This window comes from Solea senegalensis, linkage group LG1 (genome assembly GCF_019176455.1).
Source record: "Solea senegalensis isolate Sse05_10M linkage group LG1, IFAPA_SoseM_1, whole genome shotgun sequence".
NCBI classification, from domain to species: Eukaryota; Metazoa; Chordata; class Actinopteri; order Pleuronectiformes; family Soleidae; genus Solea; species Solea senegalensis.
Window position 1 is genome coordinate 13351274 of NC_058021.1, and position 22357 is coordinate 13373630.

The 22357-nt window shown below is 40.7% G+C and overlaps 2 protein-coding genes across 4 annotated transcripts in view; both read left to right on the forward strand.

Annotated features, from left to right (window-relative positions):
- The window catches only part of LOC122767258 (laminin subunit alpha-3-like), a 56582-nt gene extending 40322 nt beyond the window's left edge, over positions 1–16260 (forward strand). For 2 of the 3 annotated variants that reach the window (XM_044022684.1, XM_044022692.1), the window contains 37 exons: positions 1075–1188; positions 1809–1927; positions 2024–2104; positions 2204–2295; positions 2382–2435; positions 2519–2670; positions 3477–3587; positions 3674–3785; positions 3882–4040; positions 4136–4332; positions 4497–4613; positions 4857–5011; positions 5109–5250; positions 5363–5462; positions 5542–5658; positions 5753–5923; positions 6012–6163; positions 6261–6455; positions 6527–6675; positions 6836–6998; positions 7093–7220; positions 7690–7834; positions 7920–8015; positions 8161–8318; positions 8411–8528; positions 8653–8793; positions 8936–9066; positions 9176–9310; positions 9403–9523; positions 11571–11704; positions 11867–12047; positions 12146–12304; positions 12389–12554; positions 13812–13966; positions 14552–14645; positions 14725–14844; positions 14925–16260. In XM_044022684.1, coding sequence (XP_043878619.1) covers positions 1075–1188; positions 1809–1927; positions 2024–2104; positions 2204–2295; positions 2382–2435; positions 2519–2670; positions 3477–3587; positions 3674–3785; positions 3882–4040; positions 4136–4332; positions 4497–4613; positions 4857–5011; positions 5109–5250; positions 5363–5462; positions 5542–5658; positions 5753–5923; positions 6012–6163; positions 6261–6455; positions 6527–6675; positions 6836–6998; positions 7093–7220; positions 7690–7834; positions 7920–8015; positions 8161–8318; positions 8411–8528; positions 8653–8793; positions 8936–9066; positions 9176–9310; positions 9403–9523; positions 11571–11704; positions 11867–12047; positions 12146–12304; positions 12389–12554; positions 13812–13966; positions 14552–14645; positions 14725–14844; positions 14925–15067 — 4977 coding nt within the window. In that variant the 3' untranslated portion in view covers positions 15068–16260. Of the gene's footprint in view, positions 1–1074; positions 1189–1808; positions 1928–2023; positions 2105–2203; positions 2296–2381; positions 2436–2518; positions 2671–3476; positions 3588–3673; positions 3786–3881; positions 4041–4135; positions 4333–4496; positions 4614–4856; positions 5012–5108; positions 5251–5362; positions 5463–5541; positions 5659–5752; positions 5924–6011; positions 6164–6260; positions 6456–6526; positions 6676–6835; positions 6999–7092; positions 7221–7689; positions 7835–7919; positions 8016–8160; positions 8319–8410; positions 8529–8652; positions 8794–8935; positions 9067–9175; positions 9311–9402; positions 9524–9856; positions 10126–11570; positions 11705–11866; positions 12048–12145; positions 12305–12388; positions 12555–13811; positions 13967–14551; positions 14646–14724; positions 14845–14924 lie in introns of those variants that run through there. The other variant, XM_044022701.1, reaches the window with a different exon arrangement.
- Positions 16261–17079: 819 nt separating this feature from the next.
- LOC122781718 (tetratricopeptide repeat protein 39C-like) overlaps positions 17080–22357 on the forward strand; it is a 10954-nt gene continuing 5676 nt past the window's right edge. Inside the window, exons 1-2 of the mRNA XM_044045683.1 lie at positions 17080–17500; positions 19977–20025. Coding sequence (XP_043901618.1) covers positions 17355–17500; positions 19977–20025 — 195 coding nt within the window. The 5' untranslated portion in view covers positions 17080–17354. The remainder of the gene's footprint in view (positions 17501–19976; positions 20026–22357) is intronic.

Genomic DNA, 22357 nt, shown 5'->3' on the forward strand with positions numbered 1-22357 from the left:
AGACTAAATGCTAGGAATGTCAGATACGTGTATGGATAGACACTGGCGTCTGGGGGTCCTGCTCCAAACCCTGATATGTTGGACTTTGATTGGACTTTGCCTCGCTGGCCACCGGCCGTACACGAGGGGAGAGCGATCGCGGCACACCAGGCACAACGACCGATGGGGTCAGAGGATAGAATATCCATCATTAAACGACCAAGAATCGCAAGGGCTGCACTACCCCTCGGTACATGACAGAGGGCAGAGAACGCAGTATCCCTCTGTCAACGACAGTGCTGCCGGTTCTCAGATTCAGGTAAAAACCTGTGGAGCTCTTATTTGGAGTTTTTGTTTTTCTTGTCCAGCTTCTAGTTACAGTTCTCAGTGTTTCAGGCGTGGATCGGCGTTGACTTGAAGATTGTTATCTCTGAGGACAAAGGGCATCGGGCACGCTTTGACTCCTCTGTTAATTGTTAATGGCAATGACTGCAGGTCAAGTTCTTTGCTGCGTGCTCTCGTACTCTTGAGGAAACCAAAACAGAGGTGTTTGTTCCCTCTGCTAAACTGCACTGATCACCGGTTTGATATTGTACATTTGTACATAACATTTTTCAGGGTTACGTGATATCAGTGATTTATGGGATGTGTGACATTTATATATTTTTGAGTATTTGATTATCATTTAAAAAAGTCTGATTTCTGTATTATATTTATTACGTCTCTCAACTGAATCATGAGGACATTTATTGCAGTCCGTGTATTATCAATGTATAACACAAATTCAGGATATTGCTTACCCCATAGTATCAGTGCTCCAACTGAAGCATAAACGAAACAAAAATAAGATACAGTGGTATACAGTGGGTTTATATGCAGTCATATCACTTGTGTCCATCCATCCATTATCTACCGCTTTATCCTCCACCAGAGGGTCGCGGGGGGTGCTGTGCCAATCTCTTGGACAGATCGCCCGTCCATCACAGGGCCACACACATAGAGACAAACAACCATTCACACCTACGGTCAATTTGGAGTGACCAATTTACCTAATACCCTTAAAAAGTGTGTATTCTTTATTATTCTTTTTTTCAGAAATGTGCCCCTGGTTTCTACAGAGATGGCAGTGGGCCTTACCTGGGCCGCTGTGTGCCCTGCGAGTGCAATGGTCTGGCAGACGAATGTGAAGATGGGACAGGACGGTGCCTAGTAAGTAATTATACCAACCCCCTTTCCGGCACTTTTTAAAAAAATTTTTTTAATAAAAGCTCAAATTTGTAATGGTTCAAGTGATTGTGATTGCAGTTTGAGAAAGTGTCCCAGCTTTTGTGGAAGTGGCTGTTGTACTTAACCTTAAACCCTTATTAATCACTGACACCCACACATTCCGAGAAGCTTAGCTGACTTCAGTGTGAGTTCGCACCTTCAGGGATCACCTGTGGACACCACAGTGTGTCACTCCACCCTAACCTCTTCATCACATCAGATCCATTATTTAACAGGGCTTCCTGGCCCCTCTTGCTCGTTATTTGCCTTGTTGGACGGACAAGCCTTTACACATTTCTAAATCTCAGTCATCTCTGTTGTATCACTGTTATGCAAGACGGGGCCTGTGTGTGTGTGTGTGTGTGCACAGCGCATGCATGGATCCACACCCTTGCAGCTCAAAGCCAAGTGGACGCAAGCGTCTGAAAACACTCTCTCTCTCTCTCTCTGGAGAATACATCAGACAAGTGTTTTTTTTTCTTTGCCTCCTTGTGTTTGAACGAGTCCAGTATTTCACGTCCTTTATTAATGTGGTGTAATGAACACATTACGTTATTTTGCAGAACTGTCAGTACAACACAGCTGGGGACCGGTGTGAACACTGCAAAGAAGGTTACTATGGAGACGCTACTCACAGGACATGCAAAGTGTGTCCATGCCCGTTCAGCGTGCCCACAAACAGGTTGGTGGGGAAAACAAACGGCAGACAGACTCCCAAACAGATGTGCCATATTTAGAAGGAAAAGAATTAAAACGTAATCTCACTGTCACTCTACAGTTTTGCAGTAGGTTGCAGAGAAGTGTTTGGAGACATGCAGTGTATATGCAGACGAGGATACACTGGAGATAAATGTGAGAGGTGAGTGTAGGTTCTTCCGTGTTGAAATAGTTTTTCATGTGATGTAACCCAGGTTTGTTTCTATTCCCTTTCTTATTCTTGTCTAAATTCTGTTCGCAGATGTGCATCCGGTTACTATGGCGATCCACTGACACCAGGAGGAAGTTGTCAACCCTGTAATTGCAACGGCAACTGTGATCCCCAAACTGGAGGTCAGATATGGAGTGCCATTTTCAACCATTGTGCATTCATTCACTATTGGATTCATTTAAAATGTAAATGTATTTTATTTCTGCAGTGTGCAAGAGCACCCTGGAGCCAGGAGACACCAACACAGATGAGCACTGCAAAGGTAGATGAACGGAAACCAAATCCTGACTCAGTGGCATGCAGTCTACTGTAAATATATCAATGAAACCGTCATTTGTGTTTCAGAGTGTGACAGCTGTGCGCAGACGTTACTGCAGGATCTGGAGAAGTTGGACGACGAGCTGGGAAGGATCAAAGCTCTGCTGGACAATGCCACTGCCAGTGCCTCTTCTCAGGACAGACTGAAGAAGCTGGAGAAGGCCATTTCAGACACCAAGGTAATGCACCATTGTCCCTGAAAACCGAGACACTATCTCTGAAGGCCACAGAAAAGGAGGGGTAGCATTTAAAGGCCCAGTGTGTCGAAAATGAGCGACATCCGATGGTGAGACTGCAGACTGTAATAAATCAAGGACTCCTCCATTCACTCCTAACTATGATAGAGTTTAATAAGAAAAAGGAAAGCATTCTTCTGTAGGTTCCACATTCAAAATGTGAAAAAGCACACCGTAGAAATATGCCAGTGCAAGATGGCGGCCTCGGTAAAGAAAAGTCTTACTCTAATGCTACAGACCTTTTTATTTTTAAGTGATTAAACACTGCAAATAATACTAATAATACTAAATGTCTGCATACAAACCCTCCTAAAACCCACTCAGGAAACTCCCTCCCTCTCAAATCATAATTTCAAATGCATGGTTATGAGCAATTGGTTTTTACATTCCAGTTTTTTACAACCAGTTCCTCAGAAATGAGGTTCTCCCCTCATTAGGACCAGGTTATGGTCTCCATGAAGACTACTGGTCCTGACAGGGTCAGAAAATGTCTTAAAGAGGCTGGTTCACCCACACACACACAGACACACATCATGGCACAGGATGGGTGTGCTTGTTCAAACATTCACAACCCCCGCTGATAAGCAATCTATGTGTATTTTTTTTTTTTATCCACATCCTGTGTTGTTGTACACAACTTCACCACTGGATGCCAGTGTTTGTCTGAGGGACTTAACAGTTCATAAATTGACTTCATATGAAAGGACCAAAACACCTTATGACACAATTGTGCTGTCGTATTTTCACAGACTCTTGTCAACAAATACAGCTCTGCCATCAACACAGAAAGACCCAGAGTTAAGCAACTGGAGGTGGACACGAGCAGTCTCGTGGACGACATCAGCGCCCTCGAAGAAAAGGTAGATTTCTGGAGCCGATACCCAGCACACAATAGGTGGGATTTAACATGTATAAATATGCGTTCCTTGCATTTGTTTTTATTTAGGCAGATAAAAGGGCTGCTGAAGCCAACAAAGCAGTGGCAGAAGTTGCAAAATCACACAAGAGGGCCAAGGATCTGGAAGCAGAAATTAGAAACCTGCTCAAAAAGATCCAAGGTAAGGGGAAACAGATGTTGTATACATGTTTATCGCCTACAGTCAAATTGAATGGTGTGGATTTAAATATTTGTGTATTTGCGTGTGTGTGTGAAGCTCTACTTGACCAACTGAACACCGGCGATGAGACGGTGCCCAATGAAAGCCTGTCTAAACTGTTAGACGAGGCTCAGCGCATGGTGAAGGAGATGGAGAACAGGAACTTCATCCCCCAGAAGACAGCGGCTGAGAAGGAAAGGAATGAAGCCGAGAAATGTATGAGATTTTGTCTCTTGGGGAAAAAAAATCAATGCATATTCTATTAATCAGAATACTGGGGTGATTCTGTTTTACTCTACTCTGTCCTCCAGTGCTTGACTACATCAAGGCTAATGTCACGAAGCAAAGTGAGCAGAACGAGGCTGTTGCAGACAAACTGCGGGGCCTTTTGAAAGGTTACGAGGCCAAGCTGAAAGACCTGGACAAGGCTCTGAAGGAGGCAAACGACTTGGTCAAGAAAGCCAATGCGGAGAATGGACTCAGTGCGACGGCAATGGAAGAGCTGCAGGTAACTCACGACACAAGTGGTTATTATGAGGTCAGCGACTTTTCCTGTAAGTGAAAAGTGATTTTGTGTCTATACTGTCACTTTAAGAAGAACATGGATTCTGGATTAATGTTTGAATTCCATTTGATTGCATAGTTGTAATCCAATGTACGCGCTTCCCCCAGAAACGTATTGGAAACCTAAAAAAGGAGAGGAAGACGGTTGAGGACCAAATGGCCATGGCAGAGGACGAGCTCCAGAAAACGGAGGATTTGGTGAAATCGCTCACCGACAGTAAAAGGGTAAATATCGCCCGCATGATCGCGTCTACTCGGAATACAATTTAATTATAAAAATTTATAGTCTCCGTTTTATTGCCTCAAAACACAACCTGGGGGAAAAAAAGTTGCTCTGCTCCCGTGCAGCACGCACTCAGGTCCTAACATGCCATCAACTGAGATAACAATCAGTGCTGTTGCTTGTTGTGCAATGAGGTTAGAGATGTGGAATTCGCTTGCACCCACTCCTGCCCTTCTCTACTTCAGGAGTACGAACAACTGGCAGCACAGCTGGATGGTGCCAAGACTGATTTGACCAAGAAGGTGAATGAGATTTCCAAAGCAGCAGCCAAGGAGGATGTGGTGAAGGCCGCAGAGGATCATGCAAATAACCTTAAGAAGCTGGCAAAGGATCTTGAGGAGTAGGTTACTTTATGCTGAGATTTGCATTTCATTAAATCTACTGTGCATACCATGTATCTTTGGTCCATGCTCTTCCTTTGTTATGCTGTATAATAGTTCAGTGAAAGACGCAAGTGGGCGCTCGGAGGTGCGTGACGCCAAAGATGCTATCGATGCTTACAAGAACATCACAGATGCCATTAACGCTGCCGAGAAAGCAGCTGATGAGGCCAAGAATGCAGCAGATGACGCCTTCAATGTAAGAGACTTTCCACGTTCTCTTGTGGCATTGTAATTTATTTATTAAGCATTTAATGCCATAATGAATACTATTCCATGACAACGATTCACTTTGAACACTCTTGATTTAGAATGTGAAGAACCAGAATCTCACAGACAGAGCACAACACCTCAGACAGACTGGTGATGAACTCCTGGACAATGCACAGGAGGCAAAGAAAAGCCTCCAAGGTACTCAGCTCTCTTGAATTAATTTGTCCTTTAATCATTCTTTTCTCCTCAATCACTCATCCGTGTTTTTCTGTACCAGATGCGACTGACAACCTCACGGACCTGAAGGTGCGCCTGAAGAACGCTGACGAGAAGAAGAAAACTCTTGAAAAAGACCTGCTCGATGCACAGGACCAATTAAATGACATCAAGAACGGTGGAGCAAATTTAAGGATCAGCATGAAAACTAAAATGTGTATGTTCAGTTCATTTATAATTCCTTCCTTCATTTCCCTCATTATCCCAATCAGATGACATCAATAATATGATTGATGAGGCCAAAAGGAAGGCAGCTGCGGCCAACGATACAGCCAGTGACACTACGAAAAAACTGAATGCCATCAAAAAGGAAATTGACAAGATTAGTGTCACCCCTGTGGACTCCAACCTGGGCAATATTTTGGACAATGTGGACAAGAAAGGTGAGAATTTGAATACAATGACACAGAGAAATGTGTCCTTGATTGCAAGTAGACTGAAGACGGTGCACCGTTATCATTTTACTTGCAGTGAAGGACTTGCTGAAGGAAATCCCATCACTGAATGATAAGATCGCAGAGATGGAGAACCTGACCTCAAACCCCTCATCCATTAGCAACATATCTGAGAACATCAAGAAGATCAAAGACCTAATTGAACAAGCGCGGGATGCAGCTAACAGGGTGAGTTCCCACATTTACCCCCATTATCCTGTTCCCAGCCATGGATGAGCAGACGGGTAAACCTTTGTGATCTCTCTGTGGGCTCTAATTCCTTCAGATTTCAGTCCCAATGATGTTCGGCGGCAACGGCTTCGTGGAACTGCGTGCACCGAAGAATCTGGAGGATTTAAAGGCCTACACAGCGCTGTCACTGTCAGTGCAGAGACCTGAAGGCAGAGGAGATGGAAGACGCAGGCGCAGGCAGTCCAGAGAGAAAGAAGACTTCTTTGTGTTGTACCTCGGCAACAAAAATGTAAGTGAATCCAAATACATAAAAAAAAATAATAATCGTACACAAACTGACCTCACCAAATTATTCTGCAGTCTTCAAAGAACTACGTGGGTTTGGCTCTGAGGGACAATATGCTGCACGGGGTGTACAAGCTCAATGGAGTCGAGTACGACATGAAAACGGGTTACATCACCAAGTCTGTATCTGAGCCGGCCAAGTTTGACAAAGTGGATCTACACAGGTAAACTGACGCCTACCGTCCAGTAGTCAGTGTCACTCTACATGTGCACATTTATTTCGATTGTCCACTGGGTCTCACTATATCACAGTGTGGGAGACTTGTGGACAATGACGTCATGAAAATATGGCTCATTTCACCATGACCATCTTGCGATGTATAGAATTTACCAGGACGCAGAGATCATCCTCACCAAAGACATCACCTCAACCACTGTCAGTGAGCCCATTCGGAGCAACAACAAAGGAGAGGAGAGCATGAACCTGTTTGACCTCAGCCCCAGTGATATTGTTTTCTACGTTGGAGGTTACCCAGACAGCTTCACTGTAAGCATCCATTAAAAAAAGAAAAAGAAAAAAGTAAAACATTCATTTTTTTATTTTTATTTCACGAGTTTCTTTCTCTCTTGCTTCTCCTCAGCCACCAGCTTCTCTGAACTACCCCGGGTACAAAGGCTGCATTGAGTTCTTCTCCGTTAACGACAAGGTCGTCAGTCTCTACAATTTCCTAGAGATAAAAAATATTGATAAGACGGCTGCATGTAAGAGGTATGTCCTTTTTATAAATAGGAGATATATACTATATCAATTGTGGCTATGAATAGACTTGCATGGCTGAAATGATACAGTTTCCTGTGCCATTTTAACGTTTTCAGTCACCCTCAACCTTATATTTTGTTTATCTGAGATAACAACATTAACATTTCCTGTTCCCATGCCTTGTTAGTAGCATTGGTACCGCCGGATTAAGGGTTTCCACTCAGCTTTAGTTCTTATCACCCTAGATTTTCATTAGTGTTTATGAATTTACACCTAAAGGTCAGGTTGGTTGGTAACAAGTCCAGTCTGGGAGTTCTATCTGGCTTTAATAACTGGATTTACTGTATGTACATCGAGTAGAAGAGGGTTGCTTCTTTGTTCTTTGTTGGAGGAAAATGTCCACACAGACAAGTCAACTTTTTTTAATAATTAAAAACCAGATTTAAAAGATGTTTTCTAATGATCCAATCTCTTCTAGGTATGTGGCGCCAATGGATTCTTACTACTTTGAAGGCACTGGATTTGGCAAAGTGGTCATCGATAAAGCAGTCAGTACCCTCCTCATAAGCATGTCCGTCTACGCTCGTTCAGAAAATGGTCTGCTCTTATACATGGGAAACGAGGTAAATGATCGCTCATATGGTTCCTGTATGAGTATTATTTTGTCGTAAAAGTTTTTTATATGAATGTATTTTTTTTCCAACACAGAACAAATACTTCGTAGTTACAATGGAGAAAGGCGTTATTCATATAGATAGTAATTTGATCCAAACACCAGTGAAGAGCAGCGTGAAAACATTCCCGGTGAGATGCCTTTTCTTTTTTTTTTTCTTTCCTTTGCAAGCTTTCAGATTCTTTGTTGACAATCTTGTTTTAGAATACTCAACCAGGTGGCGTTCATGAATAAATAATGACATTTTCAACTTGTTCCTCTTTCTTGTCTCTGCAGCACAACGACTGGGTCAACTTCCTCATCATTATCACAAACAAGGGACAGTTTACAGTCCGCATTGGCACCTCGCTAGCGGCCAAAGCCGAAGCTCAGTTCAACAATGACGAATTTAAAGAATTTTACATCGGTGGTGCCCCACAAGACATGAGAGAAATGTATGCGGTTATCCCATTTTCCTTGTACGCGCTATGGCAGTCAACGTTTTCCCCGCGCTGTGATGACAATAACCTCTGTTTTCTCTTTCCAGGCACAACATCACCACACAACCATTCAAAGGATGTTTGAAGAACCTGCAGCTAAATAAAGACTATAAACCTATTGACGAGCAAGTGGGTATCAGCAAAGGCTGTCCCAAGGATTCCCTGGTAGGACGTTAAAACCCTTCGAGTTGCAAAGGCACTTGTTTGTAAATGCCATATCAATGCCCATGAACCACAGTTTTGTCTCCACTGGCCTGATGCATTTCTCCTGTCTCCTGTTCTTCTGAAGATCTCTCGTAAAGCAGAGTTCAGCATGGGCAGCAGCCTGTCAGCTGACCTCACTGGCTTTAGCCTGGCTAACGACGTGACTGTCTCCCTGGGATTCAAGAGCACAGAGAATCAGGGTCTCCTTTTACAGGACAAACAGCAGGTTAGTCCGTAGTCTTAAATTTGGGTCACCTCCTCATCCTGTACTATCCAATTGTTGCTTGTTTGCAATTTGACATTTTCTGTAAAGCACCTTGAATTGAATTGAAATGTGAAAATGTGCTTTTTGTGTCCCCCCCCTGCAGGCTAATTTGATTAACATTGCACTGGAGAATGGACATGTGATCCTCAATTTGAACAACAAGATATGGAAATCTAACAAACAATACAATGATGGCCAGTGGCATTACTTAACTGCAACCAGAAGAGCAGGAAGGTATGAAGGCAGCAGTGATTTTACGTTTAAAAAAGAATTAAAAAGAAATACACAGCTGTGGCAAAAGCTTATTAAGAGTAAATAATGTGATGCCTTTTTTTTCAAACAGGACTCATTTGGTTATTGATGATGAAGATAAGGGCCAGGAGCAGAGCGGAGCTACATCTGTACCAGACACGGCTGGCACCTTGTTCCTGGGAAAGAGTCGATTCAAAGGCTGCATTTCCAACCTCTACACAGGACGGTAATCTTTGGGACACTCTGCATTATGTACAAAATTGCTGAAAATCCACGTTATTCTCAGTCATTGTTGTGGGCTTTTTTTTCTGTTCGCAGGCAGAAGAATCTTTACAAGGCCGAGGATTTAGGCTCTTTCCAGGCGTCTGGAGACGTCCTGCTTGATGTGTGTACTCCTGCGAGGCCCGCTCAACTGATGATCGACCGCTTTTCTAAGAAGGTGAGGCTTTTTCTTTCTTGCTGACATGTACTGTAATACATCTAGTCTTCCAGTAATCCATTTATTCAAGCATTTGTTGTTTTGCAAATACGTGAACGACTTGTCAGGAGATCAAACTGAGTATTATTGTTGTTACCCACTTCGACACGTCATTTTATTCCAAGACATAAGTGTCAAAACTAACGTGTACATAATGTTCATGATGACTTGATGATGGTTGATTCTACTCACTTGCAGTAAGTGATAACCAGCTTATTTATTTTTTTCCAACATTGTAGTGTTTGTGTGATGTTGTGACGTCGTTTACATTATATTTTGCTGCCTTATTTCCAGAGATGAAGAAGGAGGAGCCCTAAGACCGGCTGACGCTGACAAGAATCATAATTTTGACATGAACAATTTGCACCATCATGTTCTTTGACTGTTGCAGACGCTCATTCGTTCTCAATGTACTTTAATAAAAAAAAACAACAAAAAAACTAAACTTGCATGAATGTTCCAGTAATCAAAAGAATGATATGATGCATTGTATTCCTGTCTTTTCTATTTAAAAATTCTAATTACTACAAACAAAACCTTGTGAATAACAATCTATGAAATCATTTCTTGTCTCTTCTCTTTCTTCCATGTTACTGAGACACTTTCTAATTCATTCGCACGTAACACATTCCCGCTAACTCACTGTCGGACTTAATGCATGCCATCAAAACCCAACAATATTGTCAACTCATCAAATCTGCATTAATCTTAAGAGGAACACGGATGGATTTAAAATGTGCGTTGAAAGTTTTTCATCATGATTAAATTGCTGTTGATTCAGATGAGACAGATATACTGTCGAGGTGTGATAAAGTTGAACAAGTAAACTAGTTTTTACTCCTTTTTCACAATCAAATCAAAAATGATGAGCAAAATCGGATCCATGCATTAAGGATTAAAAATACTGATTATGTAGGAAATGACAGAATTTAATTGAATGGAATCATGGAATCATATTTCAAAGCTCATTCAGGTTTTACAATGAAATAGGGGAGACACCTACATGTAAATATCACTCTCACCATGAACTGTGTTCTCAGAAGCATGATTACTGTTTTGCTACAAGTCACTCAATCACTGAACACCTTGCATGCGCATCATCACCATAATCATCATCATCGTAAATGTGATAGTTGATTCTGAGCGTCTGAATCAAGAAAAAAGACCATGAATCACTCTCCAATCAACTCTCTCTTCAGTGATCAACCTCTGCCCGACAACTCCAATGATGCATTTTCATGTCCTGCATAAGTTCACACTTTAAATATAAACTCAGATCTCTATGTGAAGCACACTGTGAATCGCCGCCATTATTGATCGTTTTCATGTCAAGCTTGAGCCTGTTGACGGTTTATCTTCTCTGCAAAAAGATGGGAGTGTACAGACATGAAGCACACAAAGACAAACTATTTCATCAGCAAGCACAGGCACAAACTCCCAATTGTGTTGTAATGAAAGCGATCTCTGTCCAAGCACATTCTATTTGGGATTGTTACAACACTCAACAAACTATTAATGTTAATATTGAATAATTCAAATGTACATATATTATGTATCTGAACTGTCACCATCATCACAAACTGTTGAATATATAATTACTGGTTGGCAGTGAGCCTAAACAATTATAGTGCATTAGATGATTTTCATATAGAAGCATGTAGGGCTGCTGAAGTAAATCCCTGTCGTGGTCAGTTATAAATATATTTGCAAAAACTGTAAAGAGAATAAGCTATTTTAAATATCACAGATGGTGATTTCTAAAGTCAAAATATTTGGATATTTGGTCAAACAAAAAACATTTAGAATATTACACAGGTGAATTTTTACTTATTTTCTTCCTGTTAGTTGAAGCAAACAAGTGAGATTAATAAAACATATCAATGTCCATTAGCCAAAATCTATATTCTCCTTGACAGAGTGGAGCCCATCAAAAAACTGTGATCTCGTGAAGGTGTGTGTGTGTGTACCAACTTTGCACATTGTTGTCCGTGTGTGTGTGCTGTTATAGGATGGTGTGATGCAGTCAACAAACGAAAGTGTATCAGCGTGTGCTCTGCCAGCCTTGGTTCAGCATGCTTATCGCATCGGAGGCCCTGTCAGCAGCCTGAGCTACAATCTTCCACTGCAGATTCTGCTGCCCAGGTCAGAAACACCAGCACAAACACACATGCAAAACATTACCCCTAACTTTAACCATAACCGCTTATTGCCTTAACCTAACCAAAAAGTTTCTCAGAAACTAGATTCTGCCTTCAGTGTCACACACATACACAAAATGATGGTACTTTTCTTCATCTTCCCCAGACCTCACTTCTCCCTGGATGTAAAGACACGATCTCCTGAAGGTCTGCTGTTCTTCGCTGCTACCAAAGGAGGGCGCACTCACCTTGCTCTATACATGTCCAAGGGCAGGATCAGACTGTCCACAGGCAAACAGAAAGAGATCTTCAACCGGGAGAAGTACAACGATGGAAAGTGGCATTCGGTCAGTGTCTCGACACAAATTCATTTCCATAGCAAACATGATTAAATCCACACAATGGATTCAATTGAGTAACGTTCATGTTCAACACGTCTGAATAGGTCATATTCAGTTTGGAGAAGAAGAAATTCAGATTGGTTGTAGATGGGATCAGAGCTCAGGACGGTCAGCTGACACATAATGAGTGGACAGCCATGCAGCAGTTCATGTCCCCGGTGTTTCTGGGCAGTGTCCCAGAATCCCTTTATAAGCAGTTAAAGGTAAAAAAAAATACACATACACTGGACAAAATAAGACAAATCTGTATGCACAAATCAATTTACAGATTATACTTTTTTTTCCAGTCAAAGGCCCTTCCAAAACAAAGTGTGTCTGGCTGCATCCGCAACTTTAAAATGAACGGAGCACTGATGTCAAGTCCGGCCACAAACCTTGGTGCCGGCCCCTGCTTTGATGGACAGACACAGAGAGGGGCTTATTTCTCAGGGAATGGAGCTCATGTTATTATCAGTAAGTTATCACTCTCATTTTTATTTGTTCTATTTATCATTTTATTCAGTGTCGCTGTAAAATAAGAGGAAATTGCTCAAATCAAATTTAGAAAGTGTTAAAGACTCTAGCATGAAGTGTACATTTTAATGGTCCAGTGTGAAGCATTGTTTATTGGTAGAAACATACTATGTACTATGAACATACTATGTATGTGAGTGTATAATTGTTTTAAAATAAGAATCACTTGGTATTCATATGTACTTTAGGCAAAGGCCATGCTTTCCAGAGACTTGCATCGTGTATTTCTACAGCAGCCCAAACTGACAAACCAGCCAAAGTGTGCATTTTGTGTTTTGAAGTGAACTCTTGTAACACTAACAAAGAAGAATGAGATCCTTTCTGGTATGTGAACACCACCCTGACCTGCTTGGGAAAGGGAAGGATGAGCTGAGGAGTAGGGGTGGGTCAAAATATCAATTTGGTGATGATAAATCATCATCCTTCCTTGTGCTATAAGATAATTGATAAGCTCGGGCAAATATTCATCCATCCATCCTCTACCGCTTTATCCTCTACACAAGGGTCGCGGGGGCTGCTGGTACCCATTCCAGCTGGCGTAGGGCGAAAGGCGGGGTACACCTTGGACAGGTGGGAGGAAACTGGGGAGAACATGCAAACTCCATGCAGAAAGGCCCTTGTTCTGGGTCCACACAAGGCAAATTACTGGCCGAAGAAGAAGGAGTTTACAGTGGGATAAAGCCACTTTTAGAGATTCCCAATTCACGTTCAATACATAGACTTTATGCAGGTTGTTCTCTATGTTGTCAATAAATAGAGAAATCCTGCACTTTTAACTTTTAAGTGATAGGAATGTGTCTTGGTTTGCAGACGCAGTACAGTACATACATTACCACCACATACACCACAACAAATTAAATAATACAAACAACCGAACAAAAGAAAATATATACAGGAAGTACCAAACAGCGTCATATTATTATTATTATTCAGATATTGTGATGTATTGCTATATGATTATCTTGCAAGATATTGATTATCACAGAATGGTTGTATCGTGATATTATTGGTATTCCCACCCCTACGTGATTAGATATCACTTATTCTTACACACTGGACCTTAGCACTTGGATGTAGCTCCAAGTGACTTAGGAATGAACTACTTAAACATTACAGTTGTTACTGATGCCCACAGTCTAATTGTACCTGTAATTATGCCAAGAATGACAACCTTGATGTTGCCCGTTTGTTTCAAAGATGACTCCTTTGTCATGGGCTCCACCTTTGAACTGCTGTTCAATATCCGCCCGAGGAGTCCAAATGGACTCTTGCTCCATGTTGGTGACACCAGCGCGGTGCAATATGGACCCACAGTGGGCCGCTACCTCAGCATCTACATGCTCAAAGGAGAGGTGAGACTTGGCCACCATGGTGGTGGATTGTCTTTGTCTGAAATCAAAAAAATGATTTAGTTTTTTTGGAAAAACAATGTCTTTACAATAAGCAGAGACATCCCTGTAACTGTTGTTTTCTACAATCACACTTGAAGAACACTGAAATATCCCTTTAATGTAACCAGGGCTGCAATGATTATTTTATTAATCGATTACTAAATTAATTGTCAACTATTTTGATAATGGATTACCCAGTTTTAGAGTTGTTTTAATAATCAAAACGTGCGTTCAGATTTTTCCGCTTCAGAATATTTTCTGGTTTCATTGCTCCATTTGACAAAGAAATCATTAAAAATGAAAGAAATTGGGTTTGTGGACAAAAAAAGACATCCAAGAACTTAATTTCAAGGTTTGGAAAACACTAATCAACATTTTTTAACATATTCTTACATTTTTCTCATTCATTGAGAAAATATCGACAGCTTAATTAAGATTATGAAAATAATTGTGAGTTGAGGCCCTAAATGTCACAGCAAAAGCTCCTCAGTGTAATCTAGACTAAAAACGTCTCTTCACTGTACGACTACATGCTCTCGTTCTCAGGTGGTGGCACAAGTAAACAACGGAAATGGGAATTTCATGGTGTCTGTGAAGCCAAAAGCTTCTTTATGTGATGGCATGTTTCATAAAATCTCAGGTAAGGTGCAGACAGTCATTTGATAAAACACACAAACTGTTAGGATGCTCGTTTAAAGTCATGCCCACGTGTCTTCTAGTTATCAAGAGGAAAAATGTTGTGCAGCTACACGTCGACACAGTGGACAATTACAAGATTGGGCCACCATTCTCCTCTGTGCCTTCGACCAAAGACATCCTGTATGTGGGTGGCATTCCTGGTGAGTCTGTTAATCTGAGTTTTAATCACACGTTATTGTTTCCCTGATCACAATCACTGACCAGTTCCTCTCTGCTGCAGATATATCACTGCCCCCGACACTGCCGATCACATCGTCCTACGTTGGATGCATCCAAGACATGAGGATCAATGACGAATTTGTGTCTTTCGAGAAGCTGTCGTCTGCTTTTGGTCCAGTGAACCTCAAAGAGTGTCCAGGTTGAAACACGAGCGCCTCGCTGCGTTATCATTAAATGAACCTTGGGACCACATCCACCACCAACCATGTGCAATCCTGTTAACAAGACAGAGAATGTGTTTGTATGTAAGACGCGTGTCCGTCAGTGAATGTGAGTGTGTGAGTGTGTGTGTACAATACAGAGCTCTATGAGCAGCAGATTTCTAATAACTACTGCTCTGTTAAACATTTCTGTATTTATTTTTTGATACAGTTGTCACATGAAAACACAGCTACAAAGATGGTGGAAAACATGTTAAAGCAAGCAAGTTATGTAATGTAAAATGACCTATATTTAACTTAATTTTGATGGAGCTTTATTTAACTGAGTGCTATCAACTGAAGTAAAAATGTTTGTCAACCATTTTATTTTCCACTATCACCTGTTTTACAGCCTGGTGTGTTGGTCCATCAATTCTCTGTTGACAATCAAGTACTTCTCAATATGATTATTATGGTTGGTTGGAACTGCAGTGTGAGCAACCCAGCACTTTAAAAAACAACAACAAATGATGCATTGTGTGATGGTGCTTTTTTAAGTTGATACGATTTTGTGTTCTTCTCTCTTTTTTATATTACATTTTCCCAGTAGAGTCCGACATTTAAATTGGTTTAATAGAAATGCTGTTTCTTTGACCTCACATGTTTGTATCATATTGTATTACTGTTTTCCATTTTGCATTCCTTTTGCATGCATGCGGATGTTCTTTGTGGCTGTCTCACGCTAAGCAAAGAGCAAGTACTGAATTCTTTAGGAGAATTGTCTTTTCTTTAATTTACAATTCAGTTAGACAATTCACAATTCGAAACAGTAATGTTTGGGACCATTTATCCCATATTACTATAAAGCAGACAGTGTGTTTTATGTGTGTAAATTCTCCAGTGCAAGTGTTTACCTACCTGCTTTGTACATTTTCACCAAAATGTGGAATATGAGAAAAACATATGCCTGAGGTTTGGACATAGTGTACATGCATTCCTGTGTTTTGACCACTGATTTTGTAATCTCTCCGATTATGCTATAGTTTTTTGTGTAAAACACCAAGTACCCTTGGTGACAGAAACACAACTTGATTTTTTGATAAAACGGGGATTAATTGTTGAATTGTACTCAGCAACATGTGTATACTTTTTGGTTGTAAATTGTCAGATTATATAAATATAAATTACAATTTTAAAGTGGACTTGCGTTTTTTACTGGAAAACTGTACCCACTTACTTTGTGAAATCTACCCTTGATATAGTATATTTACATACATTGTGGGTGGAGTTTAATGATTTTTTTTTAATAACTTAATTAATTTAGAGTAAGTGGTATTTAACATAAGGCCATACGGTTGGTGTGGTGGTTAGCACTCTTGCCTTTGCAGTAACAAGACCCGGTCGAGCCAAGGTTGGAACGAGGGCCTTTCTGCGTGGAGTTTGCATATTCTCCTCGAGTGTGCGTGGGTTTTCATCGGCTTCCTCCCACAAACATGCAATATAGGGATTAGGTAAATTGGTCACTCACAATTGAGTGAATGGTTGTTTGCCTATGTCAGCTGAGATTGGCACAGCACGCCCCGCGACCCTCCGGTGGAGGATAAAGCAGTAGATAATGAAAACATCTCTGAGCATATTTTTGTTGTTCACGATGTATTTATATGACTGTTTGTGTAGAAACATGATAAAACACACATAACGTTAGCTTGTTCCTCACACCTCATTCGCTGAAAAGTGAAGGACACCACGCCCACTGCATATGCTTTCTTCACTGACTTACTGTAAAGTTGTACATATATGTGTTGCAGTGGTCTCCATGACAACATCCAACGTGTTTCCTTAGGAGAAGGAGGCTTACACCATCAAGGTACTGGGATTTGAGGATTGTGGGCTTTACAAATCAAAGTGAATTGATTTGACTTGGGATTTTCTTTTCAACAACTACAACAAAAAAACTGTATTAGAAATGCTATAATTCCGGAGGCTCCTTGAACGCATCACACTTCCGGTGTGCACACAAAAACACACCGGGCAGATTCAGGCAGCAGAGCACCGACACACGCACTGACAGTCAATAACACTTTCCGCTGCCTGTTCACTCTCCTCATGTCAACAATATGGATTTGACCGCGTCTGCTAGAAACGGCGCCACTGGCTGAAACCCCTCTGTCTGTGATTTAAGTGAACTCAGTCAGCAGACAAACCGCGCCTCCCCTCCTTGCTTCCTTCCTTCCTTCCTTATTTCCCCCAGGCCGTGTTCAGTGGCTCTCTCCCCTGATCGCGGCTTTCTAATGGCAGACCCGGCGGAACCAGCACCGGCGAGCGTGGAGCCGGAGACGGCAGAACTCATCAACGACGCAGAACTGGCTCTGATAGGAATTAACATGCTGCTCAACAATGGCTTCAAGGAGAGCGACGACCTCTTCAGAAAATACAGGTCTGTACTTGTTTGTGTCTCCTTCAAAGACGTCAATCTCTCTGTTTCTGTTTGTTCTGCTTTTTAATATCAGGGAGGATATCGCTGTACTATTTTCCACAAGACAAATGTATATGCAATATTAATATATTCACATTATATGTAACGTTAATGAGCGAGGTGTCCACATTCCCTCCCTCCTCCTCTGTCTCTCTCTGCACTTGCAGCATCCGTGTCACGCTTGTTTGATGTAGCACCTTATGATATGTTCACAAGTGAGGTTAATCTGTTTAAAAACACCCTGAGCAAATACACACACCCCCACAGTGTGACTACCACCACTGTGTCTGGAGACGAGCTGTTGCTGCACTTTCTCGTGATCGTCTCTATTTTAATGTTAAGCAGAATAAATGAGGACATTTACTAACTGATGATCATTGCTGTATTTCCTACTTCATAGTTTATCTCAATAGGTTTGAGTGTGGTCCATTTTAATGTAGTTTAATGGCTTAATACACCTACCAGTCACTTAATTAGGTACAGGATGCTCAATAAATTAGTAGGGGTGACAGTTGGTGAGGTCCCCTGCTGCTGAAGCCCAGCAGGTCAGTGAGATGATGAGAATCTGGACATGGTAGTCTGCAAACCTTGGCTGTCATGAGCAGTCCTTTTGAGCTACTGCTGCATATTTCTGTTGGCGTTCTTTTAGGGCTGCTATTAAAATCACACAACGATTATTTTCACAATCGATTAATCTGATGATTGTCTCCTCAATTAATCAAGTAATCGTTTGGTCCAAAAAATGCCAGAAAATGTTGATCAGTGTTTTTCATATCTGGAAATGATGATGCTCTCAAAATGATTTGTTACACAGAGCAAAGTAACCAGAAAATATTCACATTTAAGAAGTGTAAAAATCATTTTTAATCGTGGAAAAAGAAACCCTCAAACCAATTATCAAAATACTAGACGATTATGAATCCTATTGTAACTTTCTATAATTTCAAACCAGTTTGCTCCTCTGATCTCTTGTATCAAAAAAGGGATTTTCACTCACTGGATATGAGCAGACCATTCTCTGTAAACAGATGATTGTGCATGAAAATCCCAGTAGATCAGCAGTTTCTGAAATAATCTGACACCAACAACTCTGCCACGCTCAAAGTCACCTCAACCTCATTTCTGATACTCGTCCAGACCTCATCCACATTCCTACATTCACCAAGCTGCCGTCATGTGATTGGCTGATTAGATGTTTGCATTCACAAGCAGTTGAACCTGTACTGCTGTACCTAATAAAGTTGCCAGTGAGGAAGCAATAAACCTGTAAATTGTCCTTTTCATTAATTTCTGTTTATTCCGTCCACAAGAAATCTGAACAATTATCAGTATGGTATCAATACACAGTATAAATCATTATTTTTATTACAAAAGTAAAAAGTGTGTTAGTTGGTTCACACTAACCACATGGATTTGTAGTTGTTTCTCCTGCACAGTCGTCTCATCCTGTGGGATCAGTCTCACTCATCAGTGTGAGTGGGTGTGAGACAATTTGCTGACTGGGAAAGGTGAAATATGCATGTATGTTTTCATATGATTAACTCAAAAAGGCTGCTGAGCTTATTATACACAATCAATTTAATCTGCAGCCCCCAGTCTTACATCAGCCAGCCAAAAACAAGCTGTTTTATTTGTCATTGGAGATCATTGTTTTTATTCCAGAAATGTTTATTTCAAAGATACACATTAGTTTGTCCTCACCCTAACTCATTATGCTCTACGTGTTAGCTGCGCTGCATGAAACTAAACTGAATTATAAACGTTTTAGGCATAAGATGTAACAATAAGCTGTTATTTGGTTCACAGTCATCAGATCCACATCAGATACAGTGTTCTCCATCTCCGTCAATCTGAGGGGGTGTGACATAATTATCATCATATAAAAGCTGAAATAAACATGTACGTTATCATGCATTTGTTGATAACGGCTGCTCGCTCTGAGACAAACTCTCTGACCTGAGTGCACTTGCAGACTGCAGGATTCCTCACTTATGCCATGTTGTTTTTTTAATGACTGATTGTCTTTGGGAAGCTTTTGCTTTCACCTTTAGGGTTGATTTCACAGTAGGACAGCTCCAGTGTGTCCTCACCCCTGCGGTAAACTTAAATGTCACTTCCCTCATTAACTGCATTCAGAAACTAGGTGTCATCCTGTTTTAATTGCGTCATCAAAAGAAAAAAAGGAAGTCAAAGATGCAACAACTGAGTGCTGTCCATATTTCCTCCTGACACTGCTAAGTTTTATGGGTGATGGAGATTAGAGTTCACAGAAGTGTTAAAAATCTGTACCAGTTACTCTTGTTTAACAATGATTTTATGCCAGTCAATTAAGATGAAGTCCTTTTGTTGCTCCACCCATGAATTCCTAATCAGCTCTGTACCTGTTCACATAGCATGTCTCTCACAACATGTCACTTGTCTTTGTCCTTTGTTCCAGGAACTACAGTCCCTTGATGAGTTTTGGAGCCAGTTTTGTGAGTTTCCTGGTGAGTCTAGAAGTGGCAACCTCGAAATGTGACTGTACGCTCGGTGTACTGCCACTTTTTAAAGTTCCACTGTGTAAGAATTTGTGAGAATTTGTGACATCTCGTGGTGAAACTGAAGAGTGCAACAAACGGAGGACTCCTCCACTTGCCCTTCCCTTTCCTAAGGACATCAGGGAGCTACGGTGGAATTTTGCATACCAGAAAGGATGTCATAACTCTTTCACGCTCTCTGCTGTTTTTTTTTCTTCTTTGTTGGTTTATGTAGGTGAAGCTGTTTACTTTTGTCCACATTGTAAACTTCACTTCAGTGCAAAGCACGTCTGTTTGGGCTGCTGTAGAAGGATGAAGGTACAAGATGGTGGCCTCCTCAAAGCAAGTCCCTTGCCTCAAATACATATTAAAATGCTGCAATTGCATTTTGATTTTTAAAGGTTAACCAAACCTCTCTCTTCTGAGGCTCAGTCTGCCCAATGCCTGATTTTGATGCAGAGAAGTGGGATGAGGGGAGGAGGAGAAGGAGAAGGGAGAGCAATGCATTAGACATGGTCTGGTAGTGAATCTGACACTGAGTTGCAGCTGTATGGAAAATGTCCACCACTAACAAGGTGCTGTGTGAGATGAGCCTCTCAATCGATGCAGCGACAGCTCCGGCTTTTATAAAGAGGGGGGAGTCTGGGACAATGAGCCTCGCTCGCTACTGGACAAAAAAAGAGATGAAAGAGTGTACTAAAAAAGCCAATGGCAATTTTTTTTAGTTACTGTGAAGATTTGCACCTGGATCATCAAATAACATTCCTAGGCACCCATATACAGTGGTTTACACCTGAAAAAGTGTTTTAGGTATTTAGTAACACTTGTACAAACAACCATGTCTTCAGACCAGGTACAGTAGCCCATGTTACTGGATTTCATAGACAATTCCATGGCAAAATTTTGATCGTACCTGCTTCTTTCTGCCGATTTTTGGTGGATTGAGCCTTTAAAACTTTTAGACCGGGGATGTCCAAACTTTTTTTGGGCCTGATTTGATAATGTGAAGATGTTCGGTGACCAATGGTCACTTCACACCTTTTTTTTTTTTTGACAGTAACTTTTACATACAAATGCACTGTTTAATTAAAATAAGTCGTCATTAGTCGACATTTTGGTGACTTTTTGGACGACATACTAAACTGTGACATTTTCGTCAAATTTTGGACAACATACTATACTATGACATTTTTGTCACATTTTGAACATCATACTATACTGTGACTTTTTTGGGTGATTTTGGACGACATACTACACTATGACTTTTTTGACCAATTTTGGACGACATACTATACTACGACCTTTTTGTCACATTTTGAACATCATACTATACTGTGACTTTTTTGTTACATTTTGGACGACATACTATACTATGACTTTTTATACTGATTTTGGGATGACATGACTTACTATGTATGACTTTTTGACTGATTTTGGACGACATACTATACTATGACTTTTTCGTCACATTTTTGACAACATACTATACTATGACTTTTTGACCAATTTTGGACGACATACTATACTATGACATTTTTGGGTTATTTTGGGCGACATACTATAGAATGACTTTTTTGACCAATTTTGGACGACATACTATACAGTGACATTTTTGACCGATTTTGGACGACATACTATGCAATGACATTTTTGAGTAATTTTAAACGATATACTATACTATGACTTTTTCGAGTGATTTTGGACGACATACTATACTATGACTTTTTTGACCAATTTTGGACGACATACTATACTATGACTTTTTTGACCAATTTTGGACGACATACCTATGACTTGTTAACATCATGTTGGACAACATACTCCATATAGGTACTGCATGTTTGGTGTAGAGGTTAGTGCTTTTGCTTTGCAGCGAAAAGACCCGGGTTCAATCCCTGGTTGGAACAAGGTCTTTCTGCAATGGTGTGACATCGGTATCACTGTGGATAACATGATTTTTTATATATTATATTATGTTATATTGGACGACATACTATAATATGACATTTTGCGTCATTTTGGACGACATACTATACTATGACATTTTTGGATGATTTTGAACACCATACTATACTTTGACACTTTTGGGTGATTTTGGACGACATACTATACTATGACTTTTTTTTACCTATTTTGGACGACATACTATACTATGACTTTTTTGACCAATTTTGGACGACATACTATACTATGACATTTTTGTCAAAATTTGGACGACATGCTATACTATGACTTTTTGGTCAAAATTTGGACGACATACTATACTATGACATTTTTGACCAATTTTGGACGACATACTATA